Here is a 19,015-nt window from a genome sequence, read left to right as displayed (position 1 = left end):
ATGGGAATTGACTCCCTTTTGCAGCCAGCCTCTAGTGGCCAGTCGATGAATTGCAGTTTAAATCACTTCTGTATTGCCTTCATCAGAGAGATCGGAAGGTTGCCCCTCGGTACTAACAGACAAATATCTGCATATCTCTTAAAGAAAGACTAAGAGTGTTATTTCTGTCATCATTAATTCACACTTTACATAAACTCATTTCTACAAACCTAAACTTGTTTTGGTTGTTCAAAAGAATTTCTAAGCTTTAGAGTAGATCAGTGGTCTCCAACAGGTTGCCCACACGGAGTCTGTGAGTTGCCCGCCAAAGCACATTCTACTAAGCCTTATTTTTAATATTTATTTATTACATATTTTTATATTAGCTTGGCTTCTTTTATGTATGTTTACATTTTGAACAATAATAAAACATCACCATGTAAAATAAAATAAACAAGTAAACTAAAAATAGTAGAATATATCAAAAAAGTAGCCCTCCAAATTGTTTTATCCATTGTGGTAGCCCTTGCTCACTAAAAGGTTGGAGACCCCTGCTTTAGACGGTCATTCATAATTCCAGGCAGGAACAGAGCAGCAAAAAAGCATCCCATATGCCTTGTGTGCTATAATCCAACTTTTTAAAGTCATCCATAACTTAGTGTTACAATGTAACCTGTAATCTAGCCGACTAAATGTATTTGTTGATGTCAAACACACCGGTTATCACCTCACATACAGTAATCGACTCTGACAATGTGACCTCAACTAACATATGAGAGCTATGGCAGAGAGGAAGATTATCAGTAAACAATGACTTACATTTACAAACCCTATCATGTGTCTTCAGAACACTCATACAGCATGGACTCCATTATGGGACTCTCATTATTTTTGTCCTTTTAGGATCTTGGCAGTATAATACGCCCAATTTCTTTGTATGGAAAACAATAGCTTGGACATTTTGTCAAAGATTCTGCCTCTGTCTGTCTGTCTGTCTGTCTGTCTGTCTGTCTGTGTTTCACCAGACTGATAAATCTTTTACGTTTTGGCCAAATTGTACAAATTTAATCATAAAAAATACATAAAAAAGTACATAATGAAACTCTACCCTAACCCCAACTTCACAGGGGCAATGGCAAATCGTACAAAAATTTGCAAATGTGTGGTCGTATGAATAAATACGAATTAGACGCCTCGTAAAATACGTACGAATTGTCATGAGATAGCGTTTTAGGAGATTCCTTTAAAAGTAGTATTAGATATTATTATTAAATTTTTTGACAGGACCAACAACTAATTTTTGTTCACGTCAAAGAGGAAAAATGACACTTTATAAATTTGCCTAATTAAATAACATTTGTGTAGTATGTAGTTGGCAACTTTAGTGTAGTACGGCACTTAAGGTTGTGCTATACTTTGAATGTCTCTTGTCACTTACACCCTTCTGGTTCTCACCCCTCGATTTGTATAACTATTATAAAATTCATCAAGACTCTTTATGTGTTTGTGACTTCACAAATGTCTCCCTGTCAAAAGCTTCAGACGATCAAACTGTGTAAAACACCAACCTGTAGGGATGCCCTCCTGTTTAGGGCAGATTCCTCTGGCAGGAGTCAGTCGTTTCTCCTCTTCTTCTCGTGGCGTGACCTGAATCCCGACCTCCACCGGTCCGGGTCTCCGGCAGACATCCGTTCGTGATGGTCTGGGGGACGGGGAACCGTCGCAGTCGGACGGTTTGTCGAAACACGTGCTGGGTCCTGGGCATTGTCTCCTCTTGTGTTCGATAAACACTAGGATTTCTCCCAGAGGAAAGTTGGTCTGACACTGGCCACAGGTCAGCAGGTCACTCTCTCCGGCTCCGCCCGCAGGGCTGGCTAAAGAGACATCTGATGGGCACTGTCCCGCCCCTGCATCATGATTGGCCGTAGCTAAGAGTTGAAAATATAGAATAAAATTATTATTGCATAGTTACACATTACGATCAATAACAGATTATTCAATATGTTTCAACGTAAATACTCTCTGATTCATATTGAAGATTATATATACCGAGTTTGGTTCCAAAACTAAATTAATATCAATCAAACTACAGTTGGTTTGTTTTGATTTAAGCTTTCATAACAAAAAAATTAAATACAACAATAAAAACATGATAAAATAATAATAAATCTTTTTTGACACATATTTTAAAAACAGAGTTATCTTGTTTTGGAAACAAACTGGCTTTCATTGGCTCAGAAAGGAACGAGCCTAATGCTTGGGTCAAATATAAACATTTTCTAGGTTAATTTTACCTAAATGCTGGGTTTGTCCCTATTAGACCCAAAACTGGGTTGGAAATAACCCAGCATTTCTGAGAGTGTATTTAAGGAATTTTCTTTCTGAACTACTCCTTATCCTGTTTAAGTCAAGTCATATTAATCATTATAGCACTTTTTTTTTACAATGTTTTGATGCTTTAAAGCAGCTTTACAAGAAAAATAAACCACAGAAAAACAGGGAAATAATTAAATATATATAGCATATATATACTGTAATATTATTATTGCAAAGTCCTTTTAAATAGACTATAATCTAATGAAATGGTGCATACTTTATTTTATTGACTATTAAACATGTAGTCAATTTATATGACAAAAACAAGCGTGAAAATGGTCCTTAAAAGAAGACAAAAAATATTTATTATTTGCATAAATAGCACTTACAGTTTCAATCGTGTGTGATGTATAAATAAACTTGCCTTGCCCTGCTGTGTTTGAAGCTAAGGTAGTTAGATAAGTTAATTGGTGCACCTGTCAAGTTTCTAAATGACAAATTGTTGTTGGTGTGTCTGTGATTTTTGTTCTGCAAATCTGTTTTTCAGTGTGGCTATCAAACTGGTCCAGACATGATTAACTCGCTTGCTGGGATATTGCAAACACACGCTAGACAATAAATCTGTTTTTTTTTTCAATTACTTCATGAGCTGGAAATTTCCACACACTTTTGCAACTACTCCGAGCACATCCGAAATTGGCTTGAATTCATCGTTTGATGAAAAACTAACTTAAAGGGATAGTTCACCCAAAAATGAAAAGTCTGGCATCATTTACTAATCCTCATGTTGTTCTAAACCTGTATGAATTTCGGGTTTTTTATGAAAGCAAAAGAAGATATTTTGATAAATGATAGTAAGCACACAGCAGATAGTGTCCATTGACTTCCATAGTAGGAAAAACAAATACGATTTAATTTAATGGGTACCATAAACTGTGTACTTATTAGGGTGTCATCAATGATCAATGCATTGACTAAATTTCTAACGATGCGATGCATCGAAGCCACACACAAAATATCAATATGAGGTACTTTTATTTTGACACATTTTATATGCATTTCTGGCAAAGCGCGCATTTTCATTTATTTTTGTGTGCTAGTGTCAGCAAGTGAATGCAATGCAGCAAAGTGATTGTAGCAGCGAAAACACAGCAAAAGAGGCAGAAGACGTTGTGACTGCTATCAAACGCAAACCATGGGATTGGAAATTTTTTGTATTTGGAAAATGGATTGTACAAACAGATTGGAAAACCTTTGCCAGGACCAGCTGAAACGCTGAAGACTTTCACTGTTGCAATCATAAGCTTGGTTTTATGTGACATTTTTTCCCTCGTTATTTACTTTATTTAAAAAAGTGTATTTTTTTCTTAGATAGTTATTGTAAATTGCCCAAATTGGACGGAGATTGTGCCTTTTTTAAAGAGTTTAATTAAACGTTCATGTTATATATTTTGGTTGCATTATTAAGTTATTAAAAATGCTTAACTAGGCACCATAATATTAAAGTATCGATAAATTAATTGCATTGAACCGTAACTGCACCGAAAAAAGTTTGACGCATCGGCAAATATCGCAATTATCGTATCCCAATTAACACGTTTACTGCTTACCATCATTTAGATTAAAAATATTTTTTTCATCATTTATCACAATACTTCCATAATATTTGTTTTCCTACTATGAAGGTCAATGATAACAATCATTTATCAAAATATCTTCTTTTGTATCCATCAGAAAAAATAAATTCATACAGGTTTACAACAACATGAGGATGAGGAAAATATGACAGAATTTTCATTTTTGGGCGAACTATCCCTTTAACTGCTATAGTCTCATATATTTTCCACAAAGTCTTACAGGTTTTCAAAATGATTCCTAAGCCCTTGTATCTGGAGCACACTGGAGCGTAAAAGTGATGGCAACAACATCTCAACCACATTACTCACATTGTGACTGACACACATACGCGAATGCATACTTTATATATTTTTGTGCCTGTTCATCGTAAAGTAAAATTCACAGCTCACAATGTAAAGAAAAAAAACACCTGTGTGTGTGTGTATTTGTGTGCACGCGTGTGTGTGTGTGTTTGTGTGGTAGACAGTACTCCGTCTCAATCTTGCAGTGGTATCTGTGTTTCCGGTCTACTTCTCTGCATGCTGGACGGATGTTGGAGAGGTGCACATGCATCATACAGGTATATCGCAGCAGACAAACTAGCACTCGCTAAAGCCGCAAAACAGCCTCAAAATAGGTTCTCAGGCACGGGTCGCCTCGTGTTTCACAGCATCACAGGTGCACGTTGGGAAAGGTGGTTACGGAGTCTCAAAAACAGTCGTTTCTTTTGTGAAAACCAGATAGGTGTCTAGAACTCTGTGGCCTTGTGAAATTCCTTGTTTTCTTGCATCATTATCGTCTCCGCTGCAACGAACCTGCACACGCTCTTCAATGTGAAATGGATTTGACCCAACATGCAAAACCACATTGAGATGCAAAACAGATTTGCTGAGAGCATAAATACGGGGGAAAAAACAGAGGCAGATATAAGATCCGATAGCAAATCAATTCCAGTCCCTGCCCGAGGGACAAACGCACTCGAGTCGACACTAGGAACGCTGGGAAAATTATGGCTTTCCATATTACTGATATTTTGACTTCTTACAAAACAATCTTCTTGATCAGAATTAAAAATATCTCATCTATGTTTTAGGGGGTCCGTGATAAATCAATATACTGCTGTCTTTCGAAGGAAGTTGTGAGAGCGACACCAGACCAGAACTAAACTGCTGCTTTCCTCCTGGCTGACAGGAGAGCCATCAAAACGGTGGAATGATGCCAAGGATGACAACACAAACACTGTGGACCCCATGCCACAGGAATGTGCATTGGGGGCATGCTATGTGGCCCCCAAACAAATGGACGACACAATGGAGGTGCTGTGAAAGTGCCGTTGTCAGCCACTTTCGGTCAAAATATGTACCCCAGCTGTCACTGGGGAAGTACCCTATAAGGTCCTAATACGTACCAAAGGTATAGGTATTAGCACCAATATGAACACTTTAGGGTGTCAGCCCCAGTGACAGCTATAGGGTACATATTTTGACCCCAAAAATATAGCAGATGATGTATGAAACTGATAAATACCTGTGCTACAACAAAATAAAGTGTGTGATAAAAACCTAAAGCTGTGACATCATCATCAACATTATGTTTTCTATTATTAATAACATTTGTTTTGGATTTACAGATCAACCGGTCCCAATACAGCATGGTTCAAAAGTACGAAATCTGAGATGCAAACTGATTTAAAATTAGAAAGTAAAAAATAAAAATGCTATTATAGAAAAAAAAAATATATATATATATATATGCTTTTATTTTTATTTTATTACTAATGCATTATACGTTAATCTAATTTGTAACATAAATTATTTATCTTAACTCCTTTCTACAAACTTGATAACAAGCTAAGATAACACAAATCATGAGGTTTCGCATAAACATGTGACATCTACTGTATGTGGATTCAAGCTTACAATAAAAAAGAGCCATATTGAAGACATTACGATTTACTTTTTTTCCTTTTTTTAAAATATATATATTTTTAATAAAGCAAAATCTAAATGTTTAATGATCAATGCTATCGAACCCTGCAGGGTCGTGTAATCCTCAAATGTGTAAAGTGATAACGGTCGTGCATTAAAGCAATAATTAAAAAAACACACACACACAGCAGACCACAGCCTGCACCAAGCACGTTCAGCACATAGATTGCGAGTGATATATATATATTTGCAGCACCGTTAACATCTGTAGCATGTGCAAAAAGGCCTTGTGATCTTATATGCGATTTCTGAGCTCGCCAGGTGCATTTACAGTGCAATAATCGTCTGCATATGTGCAGGCCGTGCCTGATAAACTAAATGCTTTTCCTTATCTTCACGTAAGAGGCCTACACGCTTACATCTGCTCCGGAGCGTGTGCCAAACACAAGCGCAAAGTGTTTCATTCATCCGACCCCCCTTATTGTGTATTAAGAAGCAGAACCACGATGACTTTGCTTTCGAAAGTTTGTTGGAACTGAGGACGTAAAACGTTAAGGAGCAATGACCGGCATCTAGATTACCGCTCCCAGGGGTGAAATCTATACCCCAATAAATTGAATTAATTACCTTTAGCGTAAGATAAGAGATTTATAGTGAGCTGGGTGTGGGAATGATACACTTGGGAGGCAAGATAGCAATTGAGGGTATTAACTATTATAAATACAGTTATCACGTTTCCTGAAGGCAGATTCTGAAAGAAAACACACACACACACACATGATGACTTTCTCTCTGGTGAGGACTTACAGCTCCCCCTATCAGCTTCAACCGCACACACTTTGAAGCTCTGCAAACGGGCAAATATGACACCCGTAAAATAAACTGAAATATTGTGCAGTAGAACAGAGACTGGTTTAAGATATTTGCCAAGTCAGGTCAGACGAGTCCGATCAGCAAGAGAAAACCGCACATCAATCAAACGGCTCTCTCGCTTCATGCGCTCTGTAAAACCCTCATGTCCTGTTCTCATTCTGAGTTCGTGCTAACCCGTAAACTTACAATTTTGGCAATGTCAATTTTTTCTCAAGTTCATTTCGTTTCCTGATCACTTATCTTACACTCATCATATTTGTTTAATGTCTATTGCTTTATTTTAATACAAACTTTGGCCTACTTTTTTGGGTACTTACAGTGCACAAGAAAGAGCATTGCACTTATTGTGCACTCACGTGTTGTTGTGGATCGGGTTAGGGTCAGGTTAAGGGTCGGGGACGGGTAAGGGTCAAGATTGTCATTACATGCAGAAACTTTAAATGTCATGACATTGTATACTTTTTTTTATGAAGACACCTAATATAAATTATGACCCATACATCTTGAAGCACGTTTTACATTTCAAATATAATTAAATAATAACAATATTTGATGTATCTTTACCACATTAATATTAACAGTTGTCTGGAAATGATTATTAATAAGACACCTTTATTCAAAACCTAAATAAAAAACAGAAAATAATTCCGATTCGGAAATATTATTATTTTGACACATTCAGACCGCCCTACGTACTTCAATCAACCAATCGCAGTGACGGGGGGGCACTTACTTCTGTCACGTGACCTCTCGCCTGTTTTTCGTAATTACACCCTCAACACTTCAGCGTAAATGCTACATAAATTGCTGCCTTTCTCTAAATCCTTTAGTCAGTGTTACTTAAAACAAACAATTTGGAGAATATTTAATTTTGTATTTAAAATTTTTAGGAAAACACTACCTCCACCTCCTGCTTAGAGAAAATATAAAGTAGATGGACTTCACCGTAAAATCCCTTCTTATAAAGTGAGTCAGTAGTAAAGGGCTGATGTGACCCTTTCTGCTCTCCGAAATTAAAGACCCGGTGGTCGGACCATCGTGCCCTTCGTTTTATAAGCGTGATGCAAGTGTCCACCAGCTAGTAAAAGATCATGGAAAACATCATGTAAACATTCACTAAAAACGAATGACATTTGATGAGCCAGAGCCGGTAAAGGGTTTAATGGACGGCCCCCACCCACAGTTTGAACCAGTCTATCACAAACCATTCATGTGATGAATCATACATGAACACAATTTACATGCCACAAGAGTAATACGGTGTGTGAGTGGTTTTCTTGTGAAGCCTGACTTGAGAGTATAAAGGAGCCGTGCCATTTTACATGGCAGTCGTTTTCTTTAATGCACACACCTGCGCACGAACATACGGGCGTAGAGAGCGCCCCGCGTTTATTTCAAGACGTGAAGTATGTCGATATTCCTGTTCCTTGGTTTTCTCTTTGAGTGTGATGTATGGTTCCTGTCGCTCTGGGCAGAATCTCTCTATTGTGCAACCTGCTAGCTAACTGACATGTTTTGTGCCAAGAGCGTTGACATAGCCAAATGAGGGCACGTCGGTTTTTCCCCTCCAGACGGACCCTTCTGCCACAAAAAAGGCTGGCGTGCAAGTCCACTTAAAAAAGTGTCCGCTTACACTCGGTACACACACGCGAGAGCGCACACAGAGAGGATACGGACGTCTCAATGTAAACTACACGTTTGCCAACTAACACACACACACTGCCAAACTAATTATGTTTGAACTAAACACGTATTTGAGTCACAGTATAATTATTCTGCTCAAACACAATTGCGAGCACACAAGCGCACACATAAATTGGATGTTTTTCGTTGTTCAAACATACATGGTAAAGTAAGCACTAGCATGCACGATAGTTTAGTGTTTATTCTCAATTGCACTACCGGCTGTAAAGACACCGAAAACCTCTGAATCGATGCAAAAACTCATAGACTGGCAACAATTTGAATGTAAAGGCCCATAAGCCCACCCACTGTTTTCACACCTCTTCTTCATCTCCTGTTTTCACGCTTCGTAAAACGGCCACATCAGCATCATTAGCGAAATTTGACGTGTAAAGGCCCGCTAGAATTGATTCACATGCATTCATGAAGACATGTTGTTGTAACCACTGTCTCAGCGAAACCAGAGATAGCTAAATGAATAACAGACCAAGAAAACATCTAGTGTAAAAGGTCACGGAAGGTCTAAAATCGCAAGGGAAATGTTGGCGATAATGAGTCAAATATTTTATGATTATGAGTTAATGCAAATAAATCTGCAAGTCGAAGATGTCACAAATCGATTAATCTGAGAATCCATAAATAAAACAGGAGAGATCATATCTGTGATATGCATATACACACATGCACGACTCTTCATAGATCTAAGTTAACAGTCTTTAATGTTTGTTTTATTATTAGACAAACAATCCTGCTCTTTTACTGTCCATAAACGATGTTATAAACGCTTGTGAATATGTTATGCATCAAGTGGAGATTATATCAATTATATGAATTATATAGCTGCTATAAATTAGACCGATTAGGGCTTTTACTGTAAACATTTTCCAACATGCTGTTTTCAAATGTTTACATTTTAACATCTCCTTTTATTGTGCCAAATAAAAAAGCTTTTAGAAGAATAAAAGGCTTTAAAAGAAAAAAAAAACTTCAATAATTGCAGAAAGCAGTTAGCTCTTGCGCCAGTGTCAAAAACATTTCAGATAAATAGACACATTAAAATCAATATGCGAGCTCTGATAATGGAATTAGATTCAAACAAAACTAATTGGCAAAATAAAAATGTCAATTACAAAACGCTGATAATAGGTCGAAAACAAAAATAAACACACAACTCCCTAGTTTGGCCCCTTCTTAAAATTTTTAACTAGTTCTGATAGGCCCCAGTGTGTGTGTGTGTGTGTGTGTGTGTGTGTGTGTGTGTGTGTCTGTGTGTGTGTGTGTCTGTGTGTGTGTGTGTCTGTGTGTGTGTGTGTGTGTGTGTGTGTGTGTGTGTGTGTGTGTGTGTGTGTGTGTGTGTGTGTGTTTGGGGGGGCACAGAGCAGATGAGAGCGTGTGGGTCTCATACAGTCATACTATATGTTAAGGGTTCAGTATGACATGCACACTTTTCAGTTTATAATCCCTAGATTGTTTGTTTATTCACAGTTAGTGAGGATACACCACAGACTTAATAATAACAGGCCTAACAGATTATCAATAACAAGATTTTTATCATTAATTGACTGATTGTAATGATTTTGTAAAATTATTATTGTTCTTTAAGTGAGGGTATCACAGATAATTCTACATTTTGCAAAATGTTATTATTTTGCAGGACTTTAAAATGCCAAGAGGGAAACTTGCAGAGCCATATTTATAAACAATGCATGATTTAGTAATAGTTATCTATTATTATTATTATTACTACTATTTGTGTAAATTAATCATAACCTTGTTTGTTACACCTTCGTTAAAAGAAAGAAAGATAGAAAGATAGATAGAAAGAAAGAAAGAAAGAAAGAAAGAAAGAAAGAAAGAAAGAAAGAAAGAAAGAAAGAAAGAAAGAAAGAAAGAAAGAAAGAAAGAAAGAAAGAAAGTTTTCTTTGGCTTTGTATTGATGAAGGTGTGTAATATCTGTGGTCAGTATTGATTAATGTTTTTATACTCACTCGATGTGATCTCCCTCTGGCTGAGGGACAGATGCTGTGGGTTGCCTTGCTTCCGTCGGGACATTGCCCAGCATTTACAGCAGCATCTCACGGCCACTCGGACTGATGTGCGCGCAAGTCCCGCTGCTCTCCAAACTTTCCTCCACAGTCCGGTACCGCTCCACTGCGCTCGCGGCCGATTTAATCGCGATCACGGTCAAAACTAGCACGTGTCTTCTATAAAGAGACTAAATCGTGCTTGAATGATGTAAAGCGACAAGGAGATGACCTGAGAAAGCGATGCGTAAAAACCTCTTCCTGCGGTTCCAAAGCACTCTTTGAATTCAAATGTCTTTAAAAATCCCTAAAACAATTCAATCAAAAGTCCTTTTGTAATGGGAATCCAAGATCCGTGAACGGCGGGCTCACCGGGTGAGAGGAGTGTTTGGCACAGTCCTCCATGTGCGCTTGGCATCAGACTGACTCCTGCGGTCCGTGTGAAGACAGACAGCACCTCCTCTCCAGATCAATAATGAAGACCCGTGCTGTTGCGTCTCGCATTCACGTCCGACAAGCCCCTCTCAGGGAGGACCCGGCACCCGTGCGTGTATGTGTATGTGTGTGTGTGTGTGAGTGTGTGTGGCAGGGGTTGCCTCTGAAGAATGGAATGGCATTCAAGTTCAAGTACGGACGTGACGTGACGTGAAGTCCGCGATGTGTGGAGCGCAACCAGCGCGCGGGAGGGGGCGGCTAGTGGTGGCACTCTGGGAACAGAGGGTTCGCCGTGCGCACCGGTGATGTTACTCGGATCGGAGAAGGACATTTTTAAACAGAATCATCAGGGAACTTACTTCTTACTTCATTTACATTTGTTTTTTTATTTATTTGTTTAAATATTATAAATGCCACAGTCATTAATAATAATGATAAAAAAGTGCTTTATTTTTTGTGTGTTGTACAAAAACATACAGTATACTACATTGTCCCATGGGGGTCCCATATCTATTTATTTATTTTTACTAATAATAATAATTATAGTGTCTATGATAATTTGGCGGGAAATTTGGCCTCCAGACTACAAAAAAATGTGTACACCCACACAGTATAAAATGTTAAATGAATGTGAAATGAATATTATTTTAATAAAAACTAAGCATGATTAAACATTTAGAAACTAAAAAACATGATGTTTTGGTTGTGCATGCTGGCTTTTATCCAACTTTAGAAAATAATAATTTATAAAGTGCAAAGTCTCAGCGCTTAAACAAGACCCACTACACAGTGTTTTCACTCCATCTAAGATAATATCGCCACCTATTGGCTGAAGAGTTTTTAATGAGCTAAGAATTGGTTCAGATCCAAACCAGCTCCAGTTTTGTGCAACTAGTTGTCATAAGGAAAATGGTAAAACACAAATGAAGGTGCTTCACGATGGCTTTTTAATCAATTCGGATTAACAAGTAATTTTAACTGTATTGACTAGTGGTATGTTACTGTAACTTATCAAATAAAGTTGATATAACTACAGCAAATTCAGCTTGATTTAAAAAGTTACAGCATCTTATCACTTATTAAGATTTAATTGTCTAGTTGATTAAATCCTAGTTGATTAAACTTAAAAATGTAATTGCAGAAAAATATTTTACAGTGTGTTTTATACTGCAAGCCTACTTTTAACATGATTTGATCATTTTGTTTCAACAAATAAATAAATTAAAGTCTAATTAATGCATGAAGTCTATATTAAATGCATATATATCAGCTGTTTATATTTTAAAATTCAATATTTTAGATTTATTTATTTATTTGTCTAAATAACCTCACCCTTCATGTCACAGGGGCAAAAGCAAAAAGTGTAGTACAAATTAACACGAATTAGCCATGCACCTCGTAAATGCCATGTGATTGCATTGTCATATAACTTTCCTCAAGAAATTTCCAACTTGAGTCCTGTTTTGTCTTAATATTACAATCAGTCACAATATTATTTTGCCATATTTTTTTATGTGACAGTTACACATTGTTTCATGGTGATATCAATCCACCAGCTTACAGAGCCTCTGAAGGTGTAAAGATTGTGTTCAACAGTCCTGGAGAACTGTAAATTCATCAACAAATCATGATCTTTTCTGTTAAGGGTTACTGTGGTGCAGATTAACAATAATAAGCAGATTAATTAGCAGATTAACCAAAATGCAAACATTTACAGACTACAGACATTTTTTAACTTTATCGCAAACTACCTAAGTAAACTGCATTTTTTGTGTCATCAAGAAAGTGTGTTGTTCAATTAATCAATTAAACTTGTTTGTAAATCTAAAGACAGTTTTTCAACCAATAGATGATGATGATAATAGATGATTTAAAGGAGATACGAAAGACATAAACATCTGTTTGAATTTTGTGGAAAAAAACTTTGACAATAAAATAAATATTTTTGACATTACTCCCTTAAATATAATTACATATAAATCATATAACAACAAAGTTATGTAATTCTATATCGCTTACACAGCACTATATGGGCTTTCCCATTTCATAAGGAGAAAACTAACATCTGTGGTTCATCAATAAAAGAAGGTAACATTTTCTTAATATTATTTTTATTTACTGATGTTTACTATTATATAATTCTTGATTGTTTACTGGTGATTTCCTTAATAATGCCAACTACAGTGTTGTCAGCAAAGATCTGATTAAGTTCACAGTCTATTGCGCCATCTAGCGGATTCACCCACACAGCTCCACCTGCACCATTTGCTGGCACGAGAATCAAAATAAACACCCGGTTGATGGAGCAGCAAAGCCACACATATATTTGAAAAGAAATGCTAAAACGATTGTTGTTTTAATTTTTTTTTACGACAAATACTTTTTGAATATCTCTCTGAAAGCCATGATTTCTTTTTTATTCATCTGTGGCCGGTTGCATAAAACTTTAAGACTAGTCTTAAAAGCTTAGTCATGAATTTTTTTCTTCAAGACTGATCATAACTGTTTTAAGTATGTTACATAGAAAGGTAAATTGGTCTAATTTAAATCCAAATAATAAGACTGATTATCCCTAACTAATTGCTAGTTAGTCAGAATCATTCTTAAGACGCAGTCTTAACGTCACGGCTATATTTATGCAACCGGCCACTATTCACGAATTATGTAGGCCTCTATTATTTTATGATCATTGATTGATTTTTTGTTTGTTTGTTTCTACACAAACTACACTTCACAATGAGACCTGTTTAGTTTTTGAACAATGATTAAAGTAGCAAGTGAAATTTAGAAATTACTGCACATACAAATTGCCCCAAAACTTTTTTAGACACCTATTTCATACACGATATGCAGAAGATTTAATAAAGTTATACTTTCTTCATGTTAAGGTAGTGACCTGTGTTGAAAAATCTTCAAAAGTGTCATAATAAGGGCTTATCACACTGCGCTTAACCCTGAGTTATCTTTGTTCTAAACCCTGCTTTTTGAACAACATAAAAAATTCCACTATATTATCTCGACTGGACTGAGAGAACAGTTTAAATAAAATAAATAAAGGACAGCAAAAGGAAACAGGTGAAAATGGAAAGACACGTCTTTTTTCTTTACCTGCATGACTAGAGCCCCTCCCCCAGAGAATCGTCAGTTTTTATCGATTGATGATTGGTTCTTTTAACTGGGGCATGTTCAATCTCACACCGGTGCGCAACGTTTTGCTACGGTTTCCGGGTTGAACGACATGTTTCCTGGAAACGGTGTGCAACGGAATGCAACAGGTTTTAGAAGCGTTTTCTCTTGTTTGGTGGGTGTGTCAGAAATGTCGGCCCAATCAGCGGCAAGATGTATAAAACCACGCGATAGTAAAGAGACAGCTCTCTCAATGGGTTCAAATTGGAATGTTGTCTTTCATTTTGGACAGCAAGGTCAGTGATTGTAACATCGAGGGTATTTTACAGTATTAAACACACATTTATAACGATTTCATCAGGCTTTAGAAACATTTAAAAAAGAACACAAAGAATGGCCTCTCAGCTACCGTAGTTGCAACTCTTGCGTCATCACAACAGGGTGTTCAATGCATCACCGTTTCAGTTTAATAAACGTTGTGCAACGTTTTGTCGGGGCTGAACGCAGCCCTGGACTTAGTGTGGGTGGGACCAGAGCCATAGAAAAACAGAGTTGTGCCACCGGAAGTCCAGAAGCTCGCCCGTCACGTGATTCACGGAGATTTCAGTTAGTTCCTAGAAGCCCATAGTGAGCCATTGAAATACATTGAGTTAGAGGCAAAGAGCTGTGATTTTTCTTAATTTACAGTCAAGAAACGTGTTTTTTTACAATATTTATATATCACATCAAAATGTGAAGGTAGTATTGTTATGTAGTTATATAAACAAAGTTTTTTGACAAATTAAATTCACCAATATAGGAAGATTTGTATGGTCATCTGCTGGTATGTCCCTTGTTAACATGTTTTACGCTGCCTTTAGTAACTTTAAAGCTTTAAAATGCATCACACTGTGTACTAATGTAAGTTTATGCCTGTTAATAATATACAAAGTGAATGTGCTGTGTATGTAACTCATACTGGTTTAATTTATTAATATGCAAAGCACAACATAAAAAAAGACTCACAAAGCACTTTGTTTAATTTATTATAAATTATAATAATATTTCTGGCTTTGTGTAGTCTTCTTTTTGTTGTTAATATAAACATCTGATGGGAAATAACATCATCATCACTTTAAATGATTACTGATCTCTTAACTATGTAAGTATACATTTGACAAGTTATTAATAAATTAATTTATTTTATTTTATTTATTAACCAGCAAAACCACAGTGTCAAAAACACTCCACCCATACATTTGATGCATACATATGCACTTTATACCAGCATCACATTATTTAATAGCCTCTCTAATTAGACAATATTTACAATAATGAATGAATCTGCATTAAGAAAACAAAATTTACCAATAAAAGGCTATTCGTGATGTTTTGTGTGTTGCTAAAGTTATCCACAGCTTGTCCAAGCCTGACCCGTTTTCTACTAACACCCCCTAAATGTACTTATTAAATGAGAAATAATGCACTACAAACACACTAATGCATAAAGTCATTCGATTCACATGTATTGCTAACATACAATCTTATTTGTAAAGCGTATTAAGCCTTAAATCTTGTATTAGGTTCAACACATTCAATCTTTCTAATGCAACTCTATGGAGCTGACTGTGACTTCCGGGAACTCTGGAGAGACTCCGTGGTCCGCCATTGCTGTAAAAAAACCGTTCCATTGGAGTCAACGGACTTGACGTAACTCTCTCCTTCTATGGCTCTGGGTGGGACTTAGTGCAAACGTTGCAAACATACATAGAAATTAAACAATAAAAAAAATAAAAGAATATATTACACTAATAATATAAAGGGAAAAAACTAATTTAAATAATGCAATATGGTATGGTACAATAAAGTAATATAAAAAATGTTTTACAGTTGTATGTAAATGCTGCATCTATAAATGTACAAATATGGTTACATGATATAGCTACAGTCAAAGAAAGACCAGATCTATTACAATAAAAACGGGACAATGCAAAGCTTAGTGTCCTATCAAATATCTTGTGTAAACATACTTACAATAAAACTCTTATTTTGTTTCTGATTCTTGTTTCTCCAGTACAGTAGGGGGCGCGCTGCAGCTCTTTAATCCGCCGATTAACCCAGCAAAGAAAAAAAGAACTCAAACCAAACCACCGCCGCTTCTTGTTTATATCACTTTTATTTGAATGTGATTTTCTCTTTTTATTTGTTTATTAAATATTACAGAAGCCTTTTTCGGTGTTTTCAGATGGACGATTGAAATCATTTACCATTTTAGTAGAAACGATAAGAATTCTGGAAATATTGTTTAAATTCTGACCTGTGATCTTCATTATTTTATTGAAGGTGATCATATATTATATACAGCCTGTTATAATATCTGATAATATTCCTGCACATAAGAAAATTAAAGTTATTTAAAGGACTAGCTGTTTGTTGTCATTTATATTAAGCATAATAAAAGCATGTTTTTGAGTTTGTTTAGTTTGTCTGTATTATAAATGTGCCTTATTTTTGTGTTCAGATGTTAATGCTGAGATATGAGATGGATGTGAAGTGCTGTAAATCAGTAGGAACTGATCTGTCCATGCTGGATATTGATGATTTCGTCACAGAAATCTCTCAGCTGAAGAAAGAGGTGGTGTTACTGGAGACAAAACTGAGATCAAGACAAAAAGAGGTTTGTACAGTTTAAACATCCTTTACCTGAATCACTTTGTCACTTTGACAACATTGTATCATTTATAATCTTATCTTACTGTGTGTTGTGTTGTCAGGATGTGGATGTGGTTTGTTGTGAATCTTCAGTGTATGTGACTGATACCACACCACAGCTGCTGCTGGACTCTAAACTCTCTGAAGAGAAATCCAAGCACAAACAGGACTCAGATCTCAGTCTGACTTTACTCTGTTATACTGAGTCAAAGCCCACAGATGCTCAGGACACCACAGTGTGTGACAGTAAACAGAGCTTACAGGAGGATCAAACCTCCACAGAGTCTCTGGATTCTGTCTGTAACGCTGGAGAACAGCAGCAGATCCTGAAGATGTGTTCAGTTAAACTCATGGACTGCAGGAACCTGATAGAGATGAGAAGAGAAACCACAGCAGAGGAAGATCATACTGATGAAGATGACAATCATAATGATGATGATGATTTTAATCCTTTAGGTATGTTTCCTCATTGTTGTATTTTTATACACAATATCCTGCAGGTGCATTGACTCTGGATTAGATTTCTGTGTGTATATCAGATGATGAAATCCTGCATTCACTTCTGTGTGAATGAATAATACAGAAATTCTGTTCTGCATCCCATTGTTTTCTGTGTTTGTAGTTTGTTGGATCAAAAGTCAAAATAGTTTTTTAATGCTGTCATGTTTCTTTCAGATGATAACAGTGATTCATGTTCTGATGGAGAAACAAAACAGCGACCGACAGCACAAACTTTTTCCTGCGTCACCTGTGGAAAGACATTGAGCTCACAGGGACATTTAGCGAGACATGAGAGAAAACACACAGAAGAGAAATTCTTCACCTGTAGGATATGTAAGATCAGATTTCCTTCCTTGCAAGAGAGGAATCTTCATTCAAAAGAGCACAAGAAGCAGTTTAACTGTGAACAGTGTGGGAAAAGCTTTTTCGTCTTATCTGTGCTGAAAATTCACATGGAGACACACAGTGATGAAAAACTTTTTCACTGCAGTGAATGTGACAAATATTATAAAACCAAAGCAAATCTTGATATTCATAAGAGAATTCACACAGGAGAAAAACTGCTCGAGTGTCCTCACTGTGGGAAAAGATTCAACCGCAAATCTCATCTGACGTATCATATGTTTTTACACAGCGATGAGAGACCGTATCAGTGCAGTAAATGTGTAAAAACCTTTAAGAATCCATGCACTTTAAGGGATCACCAAAAAACACACACTGATGAGAAACCCTTTCAATGTTCACACTGTGATAAATGTTTCTCCCAGAAAAATAATCTGAAATCTCATGAAAGAATTCACACTGGAGATAAACCTCACCTCTGCTGTCAATGTGGAAAGAGATTTACTCACATAAGAACTCTTAAACATCATCTGAGAATTCACACTGGAGAAAAACCTTATAGCTGTAATGTTTGTGGAAAGAGTTTTAATAAAAAAAATAATTTAGTAAAGCACCAGACGATTCATACTGGAGAACGAGCTTACAAATGCTCTCAGTGTGAGAAGACGTTTAATCGATCAGATATCCTGAAGACCCATCAGAGAGTTCACACTGGAGAGAAACCTTACCACTGCTCCATCTGTAGAGAGAGATTCGCTTATTTAGGAAGTTTACAGAGTCATCAGAAGAAACATGCTGAAGAAGAAACATATTATGAGAATAAAATAAAATAAAAAGTATAACATGCACATTGGCTGGAAAGCTTACATTTGACCTCAGTGTAAATTTTTGTCAAAGCATCTGTTGCATTGAAGGAGGTTTATATCAGACCATGGTAATATAGGCAGGATCGTCTAATTCCATATCCTGCTGGGAAAAATACAAATATGCATTACTACCAGCACTCGATATACACGATATGCCCAGCCATAAATTCATTGTTCTTATATTCCTGTGGTCTTGTGAAATTCATTTTCTATACAAGTTAATATCAGTTTGATTTGGTCAGTGAGGATCTTCCACTGCAAAAGTCATTTATTCTCATGTATGAATAGAAATTAATCTTTTGAATGTTATGTTGTACTGAGGTTTTTTTAAACTATTAGCAGATTAAGTGGTTGACGTTGTTCAAATGACAACCTGTGGTTATTGATTTACATTTGTAACAGATTCTGTTAGCATTTTTATTAATACCGTAAGTAGTTTTACATTAGTTTGCTCTAACTGTGTTAGATAGAAAATTATAGCTAAGTCCCTTTTAATTTATTCCTTTTACTTTTCTCTGACAGCTATTTTGGTTTTATTTGTCTGCATATTTGGTGTACTTGTACATTAAAGACTAATAAAAACGAATGTTTAGAATCAACTTAATGTTGTTGACTGCTCTGAAAAAAATCTAAC

At 36.3% G+C, this 19,015-nt stretch overlaps 2 protein-coding genes across 2 annotated transcripts in view; one reads left to right on the top strand and one right to left on the bottom strand.

Moving 5' to 3' along the window:
- bcl11bb (BCL11 transcription factor B b) overlaps window positions 1-11,159 on the bottom strand; it is a 36,982-nt gene extending 25,823 nt beyond the window's left edge. The window contains exons 1-2 of the mRNA XM_065268780.2: window positions 10,385-11,159; window positions 1,548-1,907 (exon numbers count right to left, since the gene is read on the bottom strand). Of these exons, the coding sequence (XP_065124852.1) occupies window positions 1,548-1,907; window positions 10,385-10,448 (424 nt within the window). The 5' untranslated portion in view covers window positions 10,449-11,159. The remainder of the gene's footprint in view (window positions 1-1,547; window positions 1,908-10,384) is intronic.
- On the top strand, window positions 10,896-18,927 carry LOC135750109 (uncharacterized). The gene is made up of 4 exons (XM_073816315.1): window positions 10,896-10,970; window positions 16,584-16,637; window positions 16,735-17,128; window positions 17,348-18,927. Exons 1-4 carry the CDS (start codon window positions 10,896-10,898, stop codon window positions 18,346-18,348), a joined length of 1,524 nt encoding a protein of 507 aa, XP_073672416.1. The 3' UTR covers window positions 18,349-18,927.
- Window positions 18,928-19,015: the final 88 nt, after the last annotated feature.

This window comes from Paramisgurnus dabryanus, chromosome 12 (genome assembly GCF_030506205.2).
Source record: "Paramisgurnus dabryanus chromosome 12, PD_genome_1.1, whole genome shotgun sequence".
NCBI lineage: Eukaryota > Metazoa > Chordata > Actinopteri > Cypriniformes > Cobitidae > Paramisgurnus > Paramisgurnus dabryanus.
The sequence above is the reverse complement of the archived record's forward strand: the minus strand, read 5'-3'. Positions and strand labels throughout refer to the sequence as shown.

Excerpts from the sequence above, each read along its gene's own strand:
- LOC135750109 (XM_073816315.1), top strand. The coding sequence starts at position 10,896 with ATGAAGACCCGTGCTGTTGCGTCTCGCATTCACGTCCGACAAGCCCCT. Across the intron at positions 16,638-16,734 it reads TGAGATCAAGACAAAAAGAG|GATGTGGATGTGGTTTGTTG; the intron begins GTTTGTACAGTT and ends TTGTGTTGTCAG. Across the intron at positions 17,129-17,347 it reads TGATGATTTTAATCCTTTAG|ATGATAACAGTGATTCATGT; the intron begins GTATGTTTCCTC and ends TGTTTCTTTCAG.